This window comes from Vigna umbellata, chromosome 7 (assembly GCF_029865625.1).
Source record: "Vigna umbellata cultivar VRB3 chromosome 7, Vumbellata_1.0, whole genome shotgun sequence".
Lineage (NCBI taxonomy): Eukaryota > Viridiplantae > Streptophyta > Magnoliopsida > Fabales > Fabaceae > Vigna > Vigna umbellata.
The window spans coordinates 20,867,541-20,885,367 of record NC_142171.1 but is presented as its reverse complement, the minus strand read 5'-3'; the positions used below and the strand labels follow the sequence as shown (position 1 = coordinate 20,885,367).

At 35.1% G+C, this 17,827-nt stretch overlaps 1 protein-coding gene, 1 long non-coding RNA gene and 1 pseudogene across 2 annotated transcripts; 1 reads left to right on the top strand and 2 right to left on the bottom strand.

Moving 5' to 3' along the window:
• LOC148195394 (uncharacterized) lies at nt 1-2,471 on the top strand. The gene is made up of 4 exons (XR_015780541.1): nt 1-149; nt 848-880; nt 1,869-1,940; nt 2,149-2,471. It is a non-coding gene; the product is annotated as an uncharacterized LOC148195394 (long non-coding RNA).
• Nucleotides 2,472-4,717: 2,246 nt separating this feature from the next.
• On the bottom strand, nt 4,718-6,611 carry LOC148195393 (NAC domain-containing protein 1-like; annotated as a pseudogene).
• An 8,035-nt stretch (nt 6,612-14,646) lies between these two features.
• Nucleotides 14,647-16,281, bottom strand: LOC148195392 (peptide chain release factor PrfB2, chloroplastic-like). The gene is made up of 6 exons (XM_088095188.1): nt 16,276-16,281; nt 16,120-16,197; nt 15,817-15,921; nt 15,632-15,733; nt 15,269-15,406; nt 14,647-14,697 (listed from the first exon to the last, which is right to left on the bottom strand). The coding sequence occupies exons 1-6, from the start codon at nt 16,279-16,281 to the stop codon at nt 14,647-14,649; spliced, it is 480 nt and encodes a 159-aa protein (XP_087951314.1).
• Nucleotides 16,282-17,827: the final 1,546 nt, after the last annotated feature.

The window sequence follows — 17,827 nt, the reverse complement described above, 5'->3', positions numbered from 1 at the left end:
TAGTCGACCCTTTCATCTTGGAAGAGGAAGTCTAGGGTTAGGGTTGAGAGAGAGCGAGAAAGAAAAAAAAAGGAGAACTCCATGGCTGCCACAGGCTGGACGTGATCGGTGATCAGAAGAGTTGGAACCGGCGAAGTGCGAAGCATCAGGTTTGTCCCCTTTCTATTCCTTTCTTGTTTTGTCATCATTTCTCTATCTTTCGTTTTCTTTTTGATTCATTTACGAAAACCCTAAAATAAAGGGGCAAAGGCGTGAGACAGAGAGTTTTCTTTTTGATTCAGTTTCGAAAACACCAAATACGCCCAGTCCTCCAGTCCGTCCTTATTCCTCTCTGTATAAGGATTGACATTAGTTTTTATGAAAGGGGGTCCACTTTTTATTGGGTTAATTGAATAAAATTAATTTGCTGCTATGTACATAGAACCGGGAAATTCATTATTTTTCATGTCAAGGTACTGAGGCAAGAACACATACATTTTTATGCATTGTTGTGGCTAGGTTCTTTGGGTTTTCAATTTCGTAGGCATACATAGTGAATTGAATACTAACTATAACAAATATCATTGTGGTGTTTGAAATTTTGAATGCATGTTTGGGTCTCACTAATTATGAATACTGGAGTAGAAAATGCATTTTTTATCACATAAGTTGGGGATTATTGTTTGTGGGCTTGACAATTTTGTACACAGAAACAGTAGATTGATCTGCTCATGTTAAAATTAAACACTGTGGTTGTGTTTATACGCCGTTATAGTATTGTAGCTAAAATGTCATTTTTCCATGGTGATGTTTGTTTTTCCTTTAAAATATGATACGGTTAATGACATTTGATTTAAATGTTGATCAGGATGATGCACATATTTTCTGCTGGGAGTCCCAGGTGAGTTTATCTTTAAATTTATGCAACATAAATCTTTGTAAGTCCCTTTTGAGTTTCAGTGTGAGCTATTGATTTTGTTTATTTTACAGATAAAGGATGAAGGGAGGAATGCATTGAGTTTCATCAATTATGTGTATAACATATTTGGTTTCACATATGAGCTGAAGCTTTCAACGATATGCTTTCAATCTAAATTGTTATTAATGCCCATGTACCTTTCTAAATGTCCTTAAAATCAGAAAATTCAGAGTTTCAAAGCTTAGTCTTCAATTTAAGGTGCCTTCAATAGTATCTTAGTTGTTCTTGCCTGTGGACTGTTTTTAGATTTTATTATGTCGTCCCATTAATGTGACAATTTCCTCCAGTAGATTAAATTATAATTATGGCTATACTAGTCTCTTATTTAAATTTACTAAGAAATATAGTTTTTTTTATTGTGGGTCTCATTTATTAGTGGTAACACTGGATTAAATTTTGCAAAATAATGTATTCATTATGTATTTTTATTTATTTGGTATGGTAACGGGGATTTTCATTATAGTCTCGTTTTAACTTCACAGCAAATTTGTTGTCTTTCTATCATGCTTCCTAGTTAAGGAGAAAAGCATAGAAAGTTTTTTCGAATCAATCCTTGTTTTTTTTTCTTTCAATTAAAGATAATTATTTCATGTGTCGGATACTTCATTAGAGACCAGAGAAATACCTAGGAGATATTGCAACCTGGGATAAAGCTTTATATATATCTTTCTATTTTTACAAAAGGTTAATTAATATTCCACCTTGTACAATATTTTGGAAATAGGAACCAGGGAAATATATCATATTTGTAATGATTAGCAAAGGCAGAAAACGTTTCTTAAATAAAACAGGCTATTGACTTTTTATTGTCTGTTTGTAATTTGTTAGGAAACTTGTACTGCTATATATATTGATAGTGAAATGAAAGCGTTTGTTGGTCATGTAACTTTCTTGAATGACAATTTTCTAGGTGAAAGATCAGATCCAGCAAGCAGGATTTCACGTTTAGGCTTATACAACTGATAGGAAGATTCAAAAGAAGGTAAACTAAACCTTTAGGCCTAGGAGTTTGATTTCATTACATATTAGTCATTCAGAGGTTAATAATGCCCAAAATGTTTTCTATACTGCCAATGAAATATTAGTTATATGATGGTATTACATTTGAAATATGGGGGTTTAATTTTCCTGTATGTTTTACAGTGTTCACAGTTTGTATATAATGTAGTAGTTATTGTTGTCTTGTGTAGGTCAAGGTATTGGGCAGAGGGAATCCACATTGCCATATTTAGAACCCGAAGTCACCGGGCAAAGATTGGTTGTCAGAGCCAACTTTGTTTGTGCTGGAATTGGAATTGTCAATACTGGAAGCGTTTGAAAAGTGTTGCTTTGAAAACCCTTGGACAATATTAGATAGAAAAAATCATAGGCGCATTGAATAGATTATTATGAAGTTTTTTGTCTTTGGATATATGTATGAATTCATATGTATTGTTAGGAAACACAATTGTAATTTTGAATGATCTTAACTCTTCATATTTTTTTGATGAATAAAGGTTGAATATTTGATCCATTTGTATTTGTAATTATTATTGAGTTGTTCATTTTCCAGGTTGAATCAATTTGATATGGGGATACTTTATTTTTGTTTTTGTCCAATGCCAATCTAATGTAACAATGTGTTTCATAACAAATAACTAATTTTAAAGTGAGTGTTGTATTCTTAAAACATAACCACAACACACAATGAAATAAATCAATGGTATGCGTAAATTATTATTGATGTTTTAAAACAAAATGGTTAAAATAAAAATGGTCAAATTGTTTTACAACAAAATGGTTATTGGTGTAGTAAGTGGTTATACATTAAACTTTTTGTGGTTAGTTATTATACAGATTTTGTACAACAATAAATTAATGAACCTGATTTCAAGTGCTTTGATATCAATAGTTGAGTAAGCAGTTAATGTGCATAAAGTTATGTGGTTAGTTGGATTGATATTATGCACAATAACAAAGTGGTCATTTTAAGTTGTCTGATTTCATCACATGTGGTTTTTTTACTCAATTGCTTATGAACAACAAATGTTGTGGTTTTTTAAGAAAGATTTTATCAAATTTATTGGTGCAGTAACTAGTTATCTAGTCAGTTATATGTGATTATTTTTGAAAGGGGTTTTGTACAACAATAAAAGTTGTTAAATTCAATATGAATGATCACATTTCTTTGGTGCAGTAAGTGGTTATATAGTAAGTCGTATGTGATTTTTTACTCCATTGCTTATGAACAACAAATTTTGTGGTTTTGAGGATAGATTTCATCAAATTTATTAGTGTACTAACTGATTATCTATTTAATCCTATGTGGTTATTTCTGAAAGGGATTTCGTACAACAATAAAAGTGATTAAATTCAATATCAATGGTCACATTTCTTTGGTGCAGTAAGTGGTTATATAGTAAGTCGTATGTGGTTTTTTATTCAATTTCTTATGAACAACAAATGTTGTGGTTTTTGAGGATAGATTTCATCAAATTTATTGGTGCACTAACTGGTTATCTACTCCGTCCTATGTGGTTATTTTTTAAAGGGATTTTGTACAACAATAAAAGTGGTTAAATTCAATATCAGTGATCACATTTCTTTGGTGCAGTAAGTGGTTATATAGTAAGTCGTATGTGGTTTTTTACCCCATTGCTTATGAACAACAAATGTTGTGGTTTTTTAGGATAAATTTCATCAAATTTATTGGTGTACTAACTGGTTATCTACTCAATCTTATGTGGTTATTTCTGAAAGGGATTTTGTACAACAACAAAAATGGTTAAATTCAATATCAATGATCACATTTCTTTGGTGCAGTAAATGGTTATATAGTAAGTCGTATGTGGTTTTTTACTCAATTGCTTATAAACAACAAATGTTGTGGTTTTTGAGGATAGATTTCATCAAATTTATTGGTGCACTAACTGGTTATTTATTCAATCTTATGTGGTTATTTCTGAAAGGGGTTTTGTACAACAACAAAAATGGTTAAATTCAATATCAATGATCACATTTCTTTGGTGCAGTAAATGGTTATATAGTAAGTCGTATGTGATTTTTTACTCAATTGCTTATAAACAACAAATGTTGTGGTATTTTAAGATAGATTTCATCACATTTTTTGGTACAGTAACTAGTTATCTAGTTAATCTTATGTGGTTATTTCTTAAGTTGTTTATGTACAAGTACAAATGCTTCAATATGTGGTTTTGTATACTAACAACTACAACAAGTTCATTGATTTAAGTTTACACCATACCCCAATTAAGAATATGTTAAAAGAACTACCTGGAAGAAAAAACAATAATGACCTTCTACATATATGTAAAACAAAATACTCTTTTAAGATATGGCTCCGTTTTAATCCAATACTCTTTTATTGCTTTAGTTTTAATCAAAACAATAGATGCACAATCTATTTATTCCAAATAGATTAAATAGATTAGTCCTCTTACAACTACACCACACACAACAGTTATATCAATTTAATTTGAAATGACTCATTAGGTAGTATCAAAGAACATACAAGAACAAAAACAAATGTTGTAATCTATAACAGTTTACTACACCAAAAATATACACATCAATATTCTTGCTAATCTGACCATAGAGTGCATAATGTGGACCTAGCATACTCTCCAGACCTAGACTACCCTCAGCACCGGTGGAAAGAAGATAATTACAGGGAAAGAATATAAAAGAAAGAGGTAAAGCTTAGGTTGATCGGAGATGATTTTAAAACAAGCAATAGCACTAGAGTTTAAGTGGAGGGTGTCAAGGTTTTCTTCTAAAATAAGGGAAGGTGTCGGAGCTACTGCTATCTTCATGCTCATCTGATTCATGAGTAATTCCACTACCGACAGAAGATGAGGAATAGGTCTTGCTCTGCCAAAAAGTTATAGAAAACCATCTTCGACTTCCTCACCTTCCTATTATCCACTCCGCCTCTCAAACTCTCCATCTCCTTCTCCTCCCCGTTTCTACAACCACTTCTCCTCTTCAAAAATATGCGACACAGAACCCAGTTTTCCATGGGAACCTGAACACACAAACAAACCAAAAATATTGTATGAATAATTAATGCGCACTATTGTATGAATAATTAATGTGTGCGCGAGGATAATTGCGAGTTAATTTACTTTCTTTGAATCCTGACCTGAGACGGAGCGTTAAGGAGGCGATACTCGTGCATGATCCAATCGATTCTGGATCCATGAGGTGGTTTTCCTCTGTAGAAAACAAGTGTCTTTTTCATTCCCACTAATTGGTTCCCTTTTGAAGTTAAAATTTGTTTGTGTAACCCAATGGCCTTCTAGTAACCTGAACCGGTGGCTCAGTAGGAGCGATAGCCGTTAGGATATTTGGGTTCTTTGGTGCTGAAAAAGTACCTCTCTTTCTCTAAATCACTTAAACACATCATAATTGAAATTAGTCTTAATTAGTTAAGAAGAAGAGAGAGGGGAAGACAGGAAAATTATCAACAATAAAAATTCCTCCAAATACAGAAGAAAAAGAAATAACAGAATAAACAACCAAATCAAGCTTACAAATTTCATCAAAAGAAACCCCACAATGAAACTTTACAATCAATATTTATATATATTACCTTCTAAAAACAAAGTTGTTAAGCTTTACAATTTTCATACAACAGTAACTAAGAAGGTTTGTTTCACAATGCAATCTTTACAAAAAAGATCCCACAATAAGATGAATCATATCTCTTAAAATTAAAACAATCAGTAAAGTCTATGATATTTTTTCTCAAAAGCTATGGAGTCTCCCGACATTGATAATATAAGACTCTTTTTAAATAATGATCATTTTTTAAGATAATGTTTAGCCAAAAGCAAGGCCAGCTCGCTCTCTTAGCCGGTGTTTTGGAGGTTCTCCAGCCAGAAAAAGATAAATTAGTTGACACAGTAGATGGGTGGCCAACATGTGTCCATGGTGTATGGACAAGTGTCCTGGTTTGTGTTTCAAAAATGTCAGGCACACCATTCTATTGATTTGTGTCAGTCTTTATAAACACAGGATAAAAACAATGAATTAGATTCAAATGTTATAATCTTATATCTAACAAAAAACATCAAAACCATGGTTAGATTTTATTCATAAATACAATTCTCACTCATGTGGTAGGTCCAGCTAATAAAATTACAAACCATAATACATAAACTGGAGAGAGAGCGCATAGTTTATAGAACACGAGCATAATGTAAAGTAGTGAAACTACTACATTCAATGGTTAGAAAATACTACCCTAGGCTCACATATATAAGCCAATAATAAAAAACTAATTCATGCTAATTTAGAAAATTAATATCATTAAATTTTACTAAATTCATTTTAAAAAAGATTTTTTCCCAATCTGTGAAAATACACCCACTAAAATAACCGGGGATGATATCATTAAATAAGGTTAAATTAGTTAAGATTTGTTTATATTTTTGTTCACTATATATGTTTTTTTTGTCACATTTATTTGAGTTTAGAAGGAGTACCTGTTAATGTTGAGTGCCTTGGAACCACCATCTGGCTCATCAAAATATTCAATACTTTGATAAGATGAAGAGTTGACATTTTCATTTTCTCCCCCCTCAACTTTCACGGAAACCAAATAACCACAGTATCTTATAACAACAACACCTGAAGTGGTAATGTCATGCATGCTTATCAGTTATATGAAGGCAAAGAAACAACTTTAAGGAACTACAACCACTCTTTCAATGTAAAAGTTATCATACATGGGCTGTAGTATTCTCATCAGCAATAATTCCTTTCCGTAGATTCCTCGCTATTAGATCCTTTTGATTTATTCGAGTAGTTTCAACTCCATCAATTTTTGAATCAACCTTGCAGTTAGCGACAGACACATCCTTCATGACTCTAATACTCAAGTCACCTACTCTCTCGGTGAAATGAATACCTTTTTCTGTACGAGAACTGTGTACATCGGACTCTCCCATTACATGTTTAACAGCCTTAATAGCTCTAAAAATGGGAACATCAACAAATAAGGCGTGGAGAAGGAATGCTTTTCTATCACGAATTTGCCTTTCTTCTGTTGTCTTGCAAGGCATAAATGTAATAAATGAAAACTCCTTGGCCCAAGGAATCAAAATCATTGTAAGCATGTGAAAAACTTTCGGGAAAAGGAAGTCTTTTCTGTTTTCACAACATTCATTCAGACTATATGGTATACAATGATGACCTTTGATTAAAAAGATAGTCTAAACGAACATGCCAAATATTGTTTTGGTTACCTTCCAAAAAAATCAAGACAATGTTATTTCTTTCCTAACCGAAATCAATCTTAATCCCATATAACCCACCCAAAAGTCAATTGTACCATTCTTGTCTTTGGTTCCCACATCCTCAATGATAAAGCACCACAATATAAAATGAATGTAAGGACTGTAGAAATGAGTTTACACCACAATATACTTCAAAATGGAAACGTGAAATCAAAATAGAAAAAACCCTCACTTACCACTACCTCAAACTCACTTATGAGAAAGCTAAAAAATGGAAATGCTCACGGATGATGCAAAACCCCTATACTTCACAGGCGGCACAAATTGCAAAAACCTTCAACTCCACAACCACCAGAAACCTGCACAACCACCGATTGGGAGCGGCACAATGATGTTAAACCTTCACACCCAACAATAACCTCCACAGCCATCGATTTAAGCAGCTCAAAAACAAAAATGAGAATCAAGGGCACCAATGAAGAAGATGGAGAACAATGCGTGAGAGAAAGAAAACGGGATTTTCGAATGAAGAGCGAAAGAAGAACTAAATCGAAATTTCGCTTTTTACCCTTTTACCCTTACCCACTGTGCAATTCTTTTTCAAAAATGCTGACGTGGCCCGTGTCAAATGAGCGTAAGTGACACGTAGGCGTGTCACCGTATTACTACTCTTTTTTTAATTATAAAATTAATCTTTTTTACTTTTTAACTTTATTTATTTACCCTTTTGAAACTCTGATCTCTATTTATATTCTCTCATCCATTTGTCCTGTGCAGTCCCATCTGCGCAGTCCCACCTCCTTTGTAAATCTCACTTTCTCTTTTCTTTCTTTCTAGAGCTCCTCCAACTCTCACTCTCACATTCGTTCCCATCTCCTCCAAGATCTGTTCCCACCCCTCCAACTCTCAGATCTGTTATTTCTCTTTCATATTTGTTCGTCCGTTTCCTCCATATCTGTTTGGGTTTCATGGTGCTGGGTATTTGCGATGGTCATTCGGAGGTGCGGAGGTGTGGAGGTGCGGAGGTGAGGCGGTGCGAAGGTCCGACAGTCCGACAGTGCGGTGATGAGATGGTGCGAAGCAAGCAAGGGTGGCCTCCGACTTTGGTCACGTCTTTCGAAGGGAACTTCGATTCAGCCGGTGATGGAGGAGTTCATCGATAGAAAACAGGGAAGTGTGAATTAAGAAAAAAAAAAGGTTGAAAAGAAGTGTGAAGTGACCATGTTTGATGAGTAAAATAAATGCATGGGAATGGAAAGGTTGCGAAGTGTGAATTAAGAAGAAAAAAAGGTTGAAAAGAAGTGTGAAGTGACCAGGTTTGATGAGTAAAATAAATGCATGATGGGAATGGAAAGGTTATGGTGGTGGTAGTCAATTTGTGCAAAGTGTGAGCGAGTCCAGCTTCTGCATAATGCAACTTTCAAACTTCTCTCCAGAATTTCCAAGATCAAACAACTTCCAACCAACCTTCCTCAAAATTTATGATAATGAAAAGGCTTCGTCAAAATTAAGTTTAACAATTATGATAAAAAAATATGTTGTTACTCTTGTTTGATAAAACGGATGTCGACATCTGTTTCACCTTAAACGGATGTTGACATCCGCGAGATTGTGTGATGTTGATATCCGCTATGAAGAGGTTCTGTGACGATGCCATTAGTAGAAATTACAAAATATTAATCTTAAAAATAAAATTTTACTCAAGGATAAAATAGGAATAGAGAGATGGATCAAATAGGAATAGAGAGATGGAATGAAGGATAAAAGAGGAAAGGGGAGGTAGAGGAAGCAAGGGGTGGTGGTGGAGGGAGCAACACCCTTGGATAGTGCCGTTAAAATGGGTTGAAATCCGTGAGCCAATCCGACTCATCACGAGTTTGAACCCAGTTGAGTTGGAAAAAAAATGCAAAATTTTTTATGCGAGCCAATTTTGACCGGCTCACTAAGAACCCAGCTCACACGTGTTGAACCCGTGGTGGATCGGGTTGGCTCACCAACCCACATATTTTTTTTAATTAAATTAAATTAATTATTCAAATCCTAATTTTTTTAATTGAAATCAAATTAATTAAATTAATTATTCAAAATGCGCAACCTTTACTTAGCAATAGAGCCTATCGTGCGACTGTCTTTCCAAAAGTTCCCCTCTGCAAATAAAACCCTAAGATTATAAATTGAACAATGTTATAGATTGGACAATATTGTAGATTGGACAATATTATAGATGGAGATAAAGAACAATATGCTTCAAGAGAGTATAATACTATGGATTTATCCATTCAGGACTCCAATTTAATAGGTGGATAATCTTATAAATTGGATAATTCAAGAATATATCATTTGTTTTTAGACCTATCTACAAGCATGACAATTTTATCTTGTACTATATATTTTTGTTAACGGCTATATATAGTTTATTGGTCAAACGGTTGTGTATGTCTCATTAAACTAAATTGGCAAAATTTTATGCTTGATAGCTTAGAATATATATACTCTCTTGAAGCATATTGTTCTTTATCTCCATCTATAATATTGTCCAATCTACAATATTGTCCAATCTATAACATTGTTCAATTTATAATCTTAGGGTTTTATTTGCAGAGGGGAACTTTTGGAAAGACAGTCGCACGATAGGCTCTATTGCTAAGTAAAGGTTGTGCATTTTGAATAATTAATTTAATTAATTTGATTTCAAAAAAAAAAATAGGATTTGAATAATTAATTTAATTTAATTAAAAAAAATAGGTTGGTGAGTCAACCCGACCCACCACGGGTTCAACCCGTGTGAGCCGGGTTCTTAGTGAGCCAGGTCAAAATTGGCTCGCATAAAAAATTTTGCATTTTTTTCCAACCCAATCCGGCTCAAACCTGTGGTGAGTCGGGTTGACTCACGGGTTTCAACCCATTTTGACGGCAGTACAAGTAAGCATACTAAAAAAGATAAAAAATACTTAATTAGCGATTATAAGGGATATGTTAGAGGTTAAAATACCCTAAGTTTACCTAAACCATATCTTGCTTACTCAACCTAGCTCACATAGGTAAGGTTTATTTTAGTAGTATAAAAAACAACTATTAAGGATATATGATTATTCACTCTTTAATACTTACATTTAATTTACACATTATTTACTTGAACGTCAAAATGTCGTAAGCATTTGGAGAAAACTAATCTAGAAGATCTTGACTCTTACTAGTACAAAAACTGCGTATAACGTCACACGTTCAACGTCCAATCACTGAATAGCCAACGTTAAAAATGAGTGCTGACATTTTTGTAAATAAACGCAATTATTAAACGTCGTTTAGAATTGTAATTCGACGTAAAAAGATATAAAACGTCGAATGCCCTTTAAATTCGACATCAAAAGGTTAATGAATTCAATAAAAATTTGAGCGGGAGATTGAAAATTCATTCACTTTATCTTAGCGCGCGATACTCTCTTCTCTTCTCACTTTTCTTGAACGAAGTTTGACGAGCATCACATGTAATCTTTCATTCATTTGATAGAAATGCATGTTAGTTAACTACTTTATCTATGATTTTTGTTTGTTTTAACCGATTATTTTCGTGCTCTTGTCCTTCATAGGCGCATTCTGCTTTCTCTTTCACTGGTGACAAAACTTTATTCCAATCAACCCACCTTTTGAAGGTTAGTTTTCGTTTTCGTTTTGAATAACTTATGTGTTGAACTTGTTTGTTGTTTTTTTTTGTTGAACTTGTTTGTTCTTTTTGTTTGGTTGAACTTGTTTGTTGTTGTTTGATTCAAAATTGTTTCTTGTTGGTTATTATTGTTTGTTGTTGATACTACACTATACGTTCATAGTTCGTGCTTTATAAAATACCAAAAACTGAAATTTGTTGTTTTTCAGCTTTTCAGGTTTCACAGAGTTGTAAAAAAGGATCACAATTAATTAAAAAAATATTGATTAACATCGAATATTAACAAAATTCGACGGTAACGTTAACGTCGTATATTGAAAAAATTCAACGTTGATTTAGTGTCGAATTTTTTAAATTCGATGTCAATTTAACGTCTCCTGATATGACGTCGTTCATGATTTCGCCATTAAAAGCCCAAAATATTTGACATTGAACGCGATTTTTGTACTAGTGTCTATTGAAAAAGAAAAAAGTTAAACCCCTTCATAAGTCTCTATTTATGTGGGGTTTTCCCAGTTAGATCCCCGTCTTATAGGTTTCGCCAATTTGATCCTTTATATTGAAAAATTGACTCAATTGGGTCTCTGTTGTTAAATGGACTTAATGAGATTAAGTTTTTTATGACCTGTGATGTTGACCTGGACAGTTTTTAAAACGTGGCTTGCACATACCCTTATATGTGGCATTTTATAAAAAAAAAGCCTTATACGTGGCATTTTATATAAGAAACATTTTAAAAATTGGGGTTTCTGAAAGATTTTAAAAGCTGACATCACTGATTTTAAAATTTAGGGATTTAGGATTCGTTGTTGTTGAAGATTGGAAAGGATGAGAGGTTGATGAAGAGTGAAGAAAATGAAAGTGATAAGAAGGTAGTTGCATTTCGTTCAAGAACCTAGGGGGAAGCATTTCGCGGAAGTATCTGAGGAACATGTCCAAGTTAGAGGTTCTAGATCTACCTGGGATTTCTTACAAGGGTAGGTACCAAACTGGTTGTGGACAAGCTCATCCTTATTAGTAGTGAACCTTTCCTAGAACAACTTTGGAGGGAGCATTAACCCTACTATTAAACCTCGATAAGTGTAACCGAATCGTATCAAGTAATAAAAATGGTAAGACAAAGTATCGTTTCCCAAAGGACTCACATGCCTAAACAATTATGTGATTTGTTGATTATCTAAAACTTGTAAAACCAATTCTTTTTGCAAATACTAAAAAATAAACATGAATGCAAGGTTTTGATCAATGGACTTGAACAATGCAAAAAACGTGATTGAAATATATGATGATTATGTTGTTGAGGGTTTACCAATTCATCTTATCCACTCTCATGTATTCAAGAATTCATCTTTCTTCATTAATGTTAATGCCGCTTTCTAAATTACCTTAAACCCAATGTCTTGGTGAAGAAAGCCTACTCTTAATCACTAGTTTACATTGTCTTGTCTCCCTAGCAATTATTCATGCATTACATTTGCACAGAAGCTTAAAGGCAACCAACCATCATATCCCTATGTCTAGGCAATACTACTATTGGGAGAATTTCTTCATGTCTAGATTTACTTATATGTGTCCATACAAATAATATCAATGATCATGCAATTGAATGAGTTAAACAAAGCATGCATAGAGTATAGAAGAAAAACCCTAACAATTAATGAAAGAAAGCATATGAGTTAAATAACCAATTCAATACATGAGAGTTTCAAAGGATTACAATGGTTCCCCAACAACAATGAAGGTTTAGTTCACCATGGACATGGTGAAACTAGATGAAAAATAATGAAAGAATGAAAGATAGAACCCTAGAATTTGAAGAGTTGAGCCTGAGCATCCAAAATCCTCCTCCAAAGGGTGAAGAAAGTGTATTATGCTTCGTTCCAACCAAAGATGACTGACCTAGGTCGACTAAAACCTTATATATTATTCTAAAAATTATAGAAAAGTGGCCCAAGGCCCATAAAAATGGCGCTCAACGGTAAATACCGCTCAGGGGTAAGTGCGGTACTTCAGATTTACGCTCAGCTGCAATTTTGCCCCTCAGCGGTGACTATGGGACCTCAAGAACACCGCTCAACGGTAATTTCCGCTGAGCAGTACTCGTGTCTTCTCCTTTTATGCACTTTTCACTTCCTTTTCTGATTCCAACTTCTTCCTACTTCTTCCTACTTCTTCCTACTTCACTTCTTTCATCCAAATCATCTTAAAACCTGGAAAAACAAGGAAAACCAAGCATAAAACCCATCCAACTCTCTTATTTCAAAAACATAAACAAAAGCATGATTCCAAGCTAGTTTTTAAGTCATAAAGGTTGTCTTTAAGGTCAATTTCAAGTATAAAAATAATACTTTTTCAACTGTTATTACCTATTTACCAAAACGGTTCCTTTTCATCGCTGAAAAATCTCAATCTCTCATAGAACAAGTTCACCAACCAGCTTCACCTCTCTGTTTTCTCAAACCTTAAAAGCCTCGACCTTTCACACAATAACCTCAGAACTTTACCTTTGGGGTTCCAAAACCTCACCAATCTACACCACCTTAATCTCTCCAACTACAGCATCAAAGGCAGCGTAAAACCCATCTCCACCCTAACTTCACTATCCTTCTTGGACCTTTTGAACAACTCTTTGAACGGTAGCTTCCCCTCCGATTTCCCTCCCTTGAAGACCATAAAATTCTTGAATATCTCTCACAACAACTTCAAAACATCCACCGCATTAGACAGATTCAAAAAATTTGGCAAATCGGCGTTCATTCACGCTGGTAACAACTTCAGCTACACCACATCCAAAACCCCAAAGCTACACTAGTAAAGTTAAGGGAAAAGACAGCAATTATTTTTGTTTATAGGCAGCGGTTCCGCAACCGAGGTATAGACTGGCGAGGCAAAAATGAGTAGGCTTTTTGCCTCGGTTCATAGACAATCGAGGCAGTACAATTTTTTATATTTTTTTATATTTTTTTTTCTCAAATGACTTTTTGCCTCGGTTCCTACTGAACCGAGGCAATATCTTTCCAAATTAAAATGCATGTTGACGCTGCGTTGAATGTCTCACACAACTTCTACCTTTCTTTAATTTACGACTTTTTTCTTAGGTCTAATAAATCCATTTTTATTTACGGCTTTTTTCTTAAGTAATATCAAAGTACATTAACTATTATTTTTTAACGTTTTACAATTTTCTATTATTTTTTTTATTATTATTTTTCTTCCTATAATGTTCATAGTTTATAAAGAGATATAAAATTAATACCAACAACAACAATAATAATAATAAAAAAAAATATCCTACAAACATAGCTATTAGCTATCAAGGGTTGCCATCAACATGTCATGAGTCAAGTGCTAAGCTAGCTTGAATTAAGCACTTAACAGAGGCAACCAACACTATAGAAACAACATTTTTCTCTATATGGATAGAAATGCAGAAATAATTTAAAAACCAAAAAACTAGAGTGTCAAAATGTTTACAAAAACATCTTGGATGTGCTCAGAGAGACTAAGATAACAACCTCAAAGGTCTGCTATAGTTGAAAGCCTTATAAGCACCCATATCGATATCAATACCTTATAAGCTGCATAAAGAAAACAAGTATATCAGCCTGGTGCTTAAATCCAAAACAAACTAATAGATAACCCTTCATTTTGCTTTAACCAAAATTTTCTAGAACTTAATTCACATTCAAATAATCCATGCTTTTCTCCTAATTCAATATGGAGGAGTTATTGTGTGAATTAGAATTGAACAAACCTGATAAGCAACCTGACCCAGGTGCTGGTTATTAGACCCCAGATGCAGCAGATCCAGCACTCATCAATGCATATGCAAATACCTGCAATTTTATCATAATTCAACTCTTCAGCCTACAAATAATAACTTTCATGTTCTTTCTGTTGTTCTCCCATCACTATTATAGTAACATAGTCTTACAACACTATGTTTCGCTCCTCATTATGTCAAATTTATAGTTTATGAATTAATTTTGATCACAAGAAAAACCTTATAAATATGTAGAAACCCCAACAAGATTATATATGAATTTTTATTCGTTTTATTCTCCTCATCACCATTCTACTTTAATGTAGCTCGCTGAAAAAGCAAGTAGACCCATATATTCAGAAACTAGCAGTCCCCTTCAATAGAAAGTATAACATAAGGCAAGAAATGTCAGAGGCAAAATCTATGTTGAACTAGAAGCTATAAATGGAAATGGATTCCTATTGGGAATCTTGCTTGAAGTTTAAATGCTATCCAAATTAAGCAACATAGAACATGACAGTAGAAAATAAAAAACAATAGTCACATTAGAGGAAGGTGGCCCTGAGTCATGCATGCAAGACTTTTGTGGAAAATTGCAAAATAATTTTAAAGTAAATAATTCTGAAGATGGTATGAAGAAGAACCTTGATTCCTGCAATCTCACCAGGCATTTCATCTATTAAAGTTACTTTTTGTCCACGCCGCTGTGCCGATGACTTATACATCTGCATGACCATTGATGCCCAGTCCATACTTTCTGTACCTCTGGCCCCAAGTTGAACCTATATTAACTATATAATAGTAAGCTTCAAAAGGCACACTGATTCACAACCATAGCCCAAGTTCACTTCTTTATAATGAATAAGGAAAAAAATGTTAGGAATCTAGGATATATTGTAGTGAAGAATATCAACATCATGCTCTTAGACCTAGATTGATGGCTTGGGCATGAATAATAATAAAAACAACAAGGAAGTAATAGAACATTTTAATTCTATGACAGCAACCTCAATGTAACAAGAACAAGAATCTTGCTCCTCAGCAAGCAACGCCTCTAGCTCTTTCTCTTTTGCATCTCTTCTCATGTTAAGCAACACTTTCAATGATTCCTGAAAAGGGAATACTCAATGCATGAATATATAAATCTGCAACTACTGGTAAGAAATGATCAATCTAACTATTCTCAACAAACCTTGAAAGAGAATAAACTAGTTTTCAACATCAATATATGTTTCCTACAAATTAGATCTACCACATAATACGTTGAGCCATATAGATTTTCAAACATTGCAGTATGCTGTTAAACAATACATTGCACACAAAATCAAAGGAACACAAGTCATATTATTGAGCATCACAGTCTTTTGTATGTAAGACTATTAAAAAAAGGCGAATACATGCCAAGGATAAGATGCTCAAGTAATTCTTGTTCCAATGCATTCACTTCTTTCATTTTCCCCAGGAGCGAACCATGCTCTCAGCTTATTTTACCTACACGCACTGGATCATCCCAAAGGTCCTCCTTACCCAGTTGAAATGATAACATATCCAACCTCACCTTCAATTTTTCCCACTGCCACCACAACACACACGATCAAGTTCTAACAACCCAAGATAAAAATAAAATAAAATTGGAGAACAGAACAATTACACTCATGCCCTAAAACAAAGAAAAGAAACCGTACCCCCACCTTTCAGCTTCAGGATCACTCTACAAAGACGATGAAGATGCTAATGCCAACGGATAGGCCCGCTGGAGCCAAACCCAATAGCCTTCTTGTCTCTCTCAAACCCTCTACCGTTGGAGGCGAATCGCTGCTCCGACAACACAAAGCTCTTATTCGAAACCCAGCTCTCCGAATAGTCAGTGCGCGACTACGAATTGAAGAACCCTCCTTTATCCCTCTCCCCCCTCTTAAACCCTCTCAAAGGTTTCTTTGTCGCCGCCCAATTATCTGTCTCGTCAGCGTGAGAAGGGGGAATCTTGCAATTGGAATCCCTAGCCCCACTTCGCCGGAGACAATGGAGACGCTGGTGGTGAATCAACTGTGGCGGCACGGCAGTGGACGCAGCAAGCAACCCGCGAGAGAAACTAGACCGCTAAGTGGAGATTTCTTTGCGCGAGAGAAATGTAGTACGCGAGGACTATGCGTTTGGAGGCACCAACTAAACCAGAAGCGAGGGAGCGAGAGCGAGAACAATGGTGAAAATGTCTTCTGCGCAAGCGAGGAAGAACAGTTGTTTCTCGAGGAAGAAGAAAATGAAATATTGTAGGTTAAGTTCTTTTGATGAGAGGTAAGCAATACTACCTCGTTTCTAATATCAACCGAAACAATACACACATATATGCCTCAGTTCTACCCACCACCGACACATATAGTCCTCAGAAAAAAATAAAAATATGATATGGTATTTTTCAATTATTTTCAAATTATACGCCTCGGTTCCCGCCTAAACTGAGGCATAAACATGGTTTTGCACCGGTTCTGAACGAATCGAAGCCATATGCTCTGCGTAGACTTCAAATTTTAGACCTGTCAAGAAGAAAGGTGGGCTTTTAGGCATCGATTTTACTATCAACTAAGGTAACACTAGTAAAAAAACTAGATTTGAAATCGCACAATAGGCTTCGGTTAAGGCAGAACCGAAATCTATAAAAAGATGGTGGCTTTTTCGTAGTTTAAATTAACTTTTCTGATCCGGTTTAAGAAAAATCGAGGCATATAAATAATATGACCTCGGTTCAATTCCCCACCCGATGCCTAATACCCTAATAATGCTTCGATCCACTGAGACCCGAGGCAATATACATATCTTTCAATTACCCCTCGCGCATTTCACCCTCACATAACCCTCATCCAACAGCGCCCCCACCCTTCTCCTCCTCCCTAAACCCTAACGACTCCCACCCTTGGCCGTTGCGTCAAGTCCACGACAATGGCATCTCCTCCACCTCCCCCAGATCCCTCAAAACCCCCTCATCATTCGCCCACAACTACCGGATCTCCATCACCCTAATTCCATCGCCTTATTCCTTGTCGTCCTCGGTGGCACCCCGGTCGTTGCCATCCTCGACGCCCTCAGCCTCAAGCCCGCCGCCTTCTTTGCCGTGTGGTTCTCCCTTATCTTCGCCCAGGTCGCCTTCTTCCTCTCCGCCTGGTCCTCCCTCTTCGCCGCCTTCAACTCCTCCGTCGCCGTGGCTG

Excerpts from the sequence above, each read along its gene's own strand:
- LOC148195392 (XM_088095188.1), bottom strand. Across the intron at positions 15,734-15,816 it reads CTAGTTTATTCTCTTTCAAG|GAATCATTGAAAGTGTTGCT; the intron begins GTTTGTTGAGAA and ends TTCCCTTTTCAG. Across the intron at positions 15,407-15,631 it reads CTTGTTCTTGTTACATTGAG|GTTCAACTTGGGGCCAGAGG; the intron begins GTTGCTGTCATA and ends TAGTTAATATAG.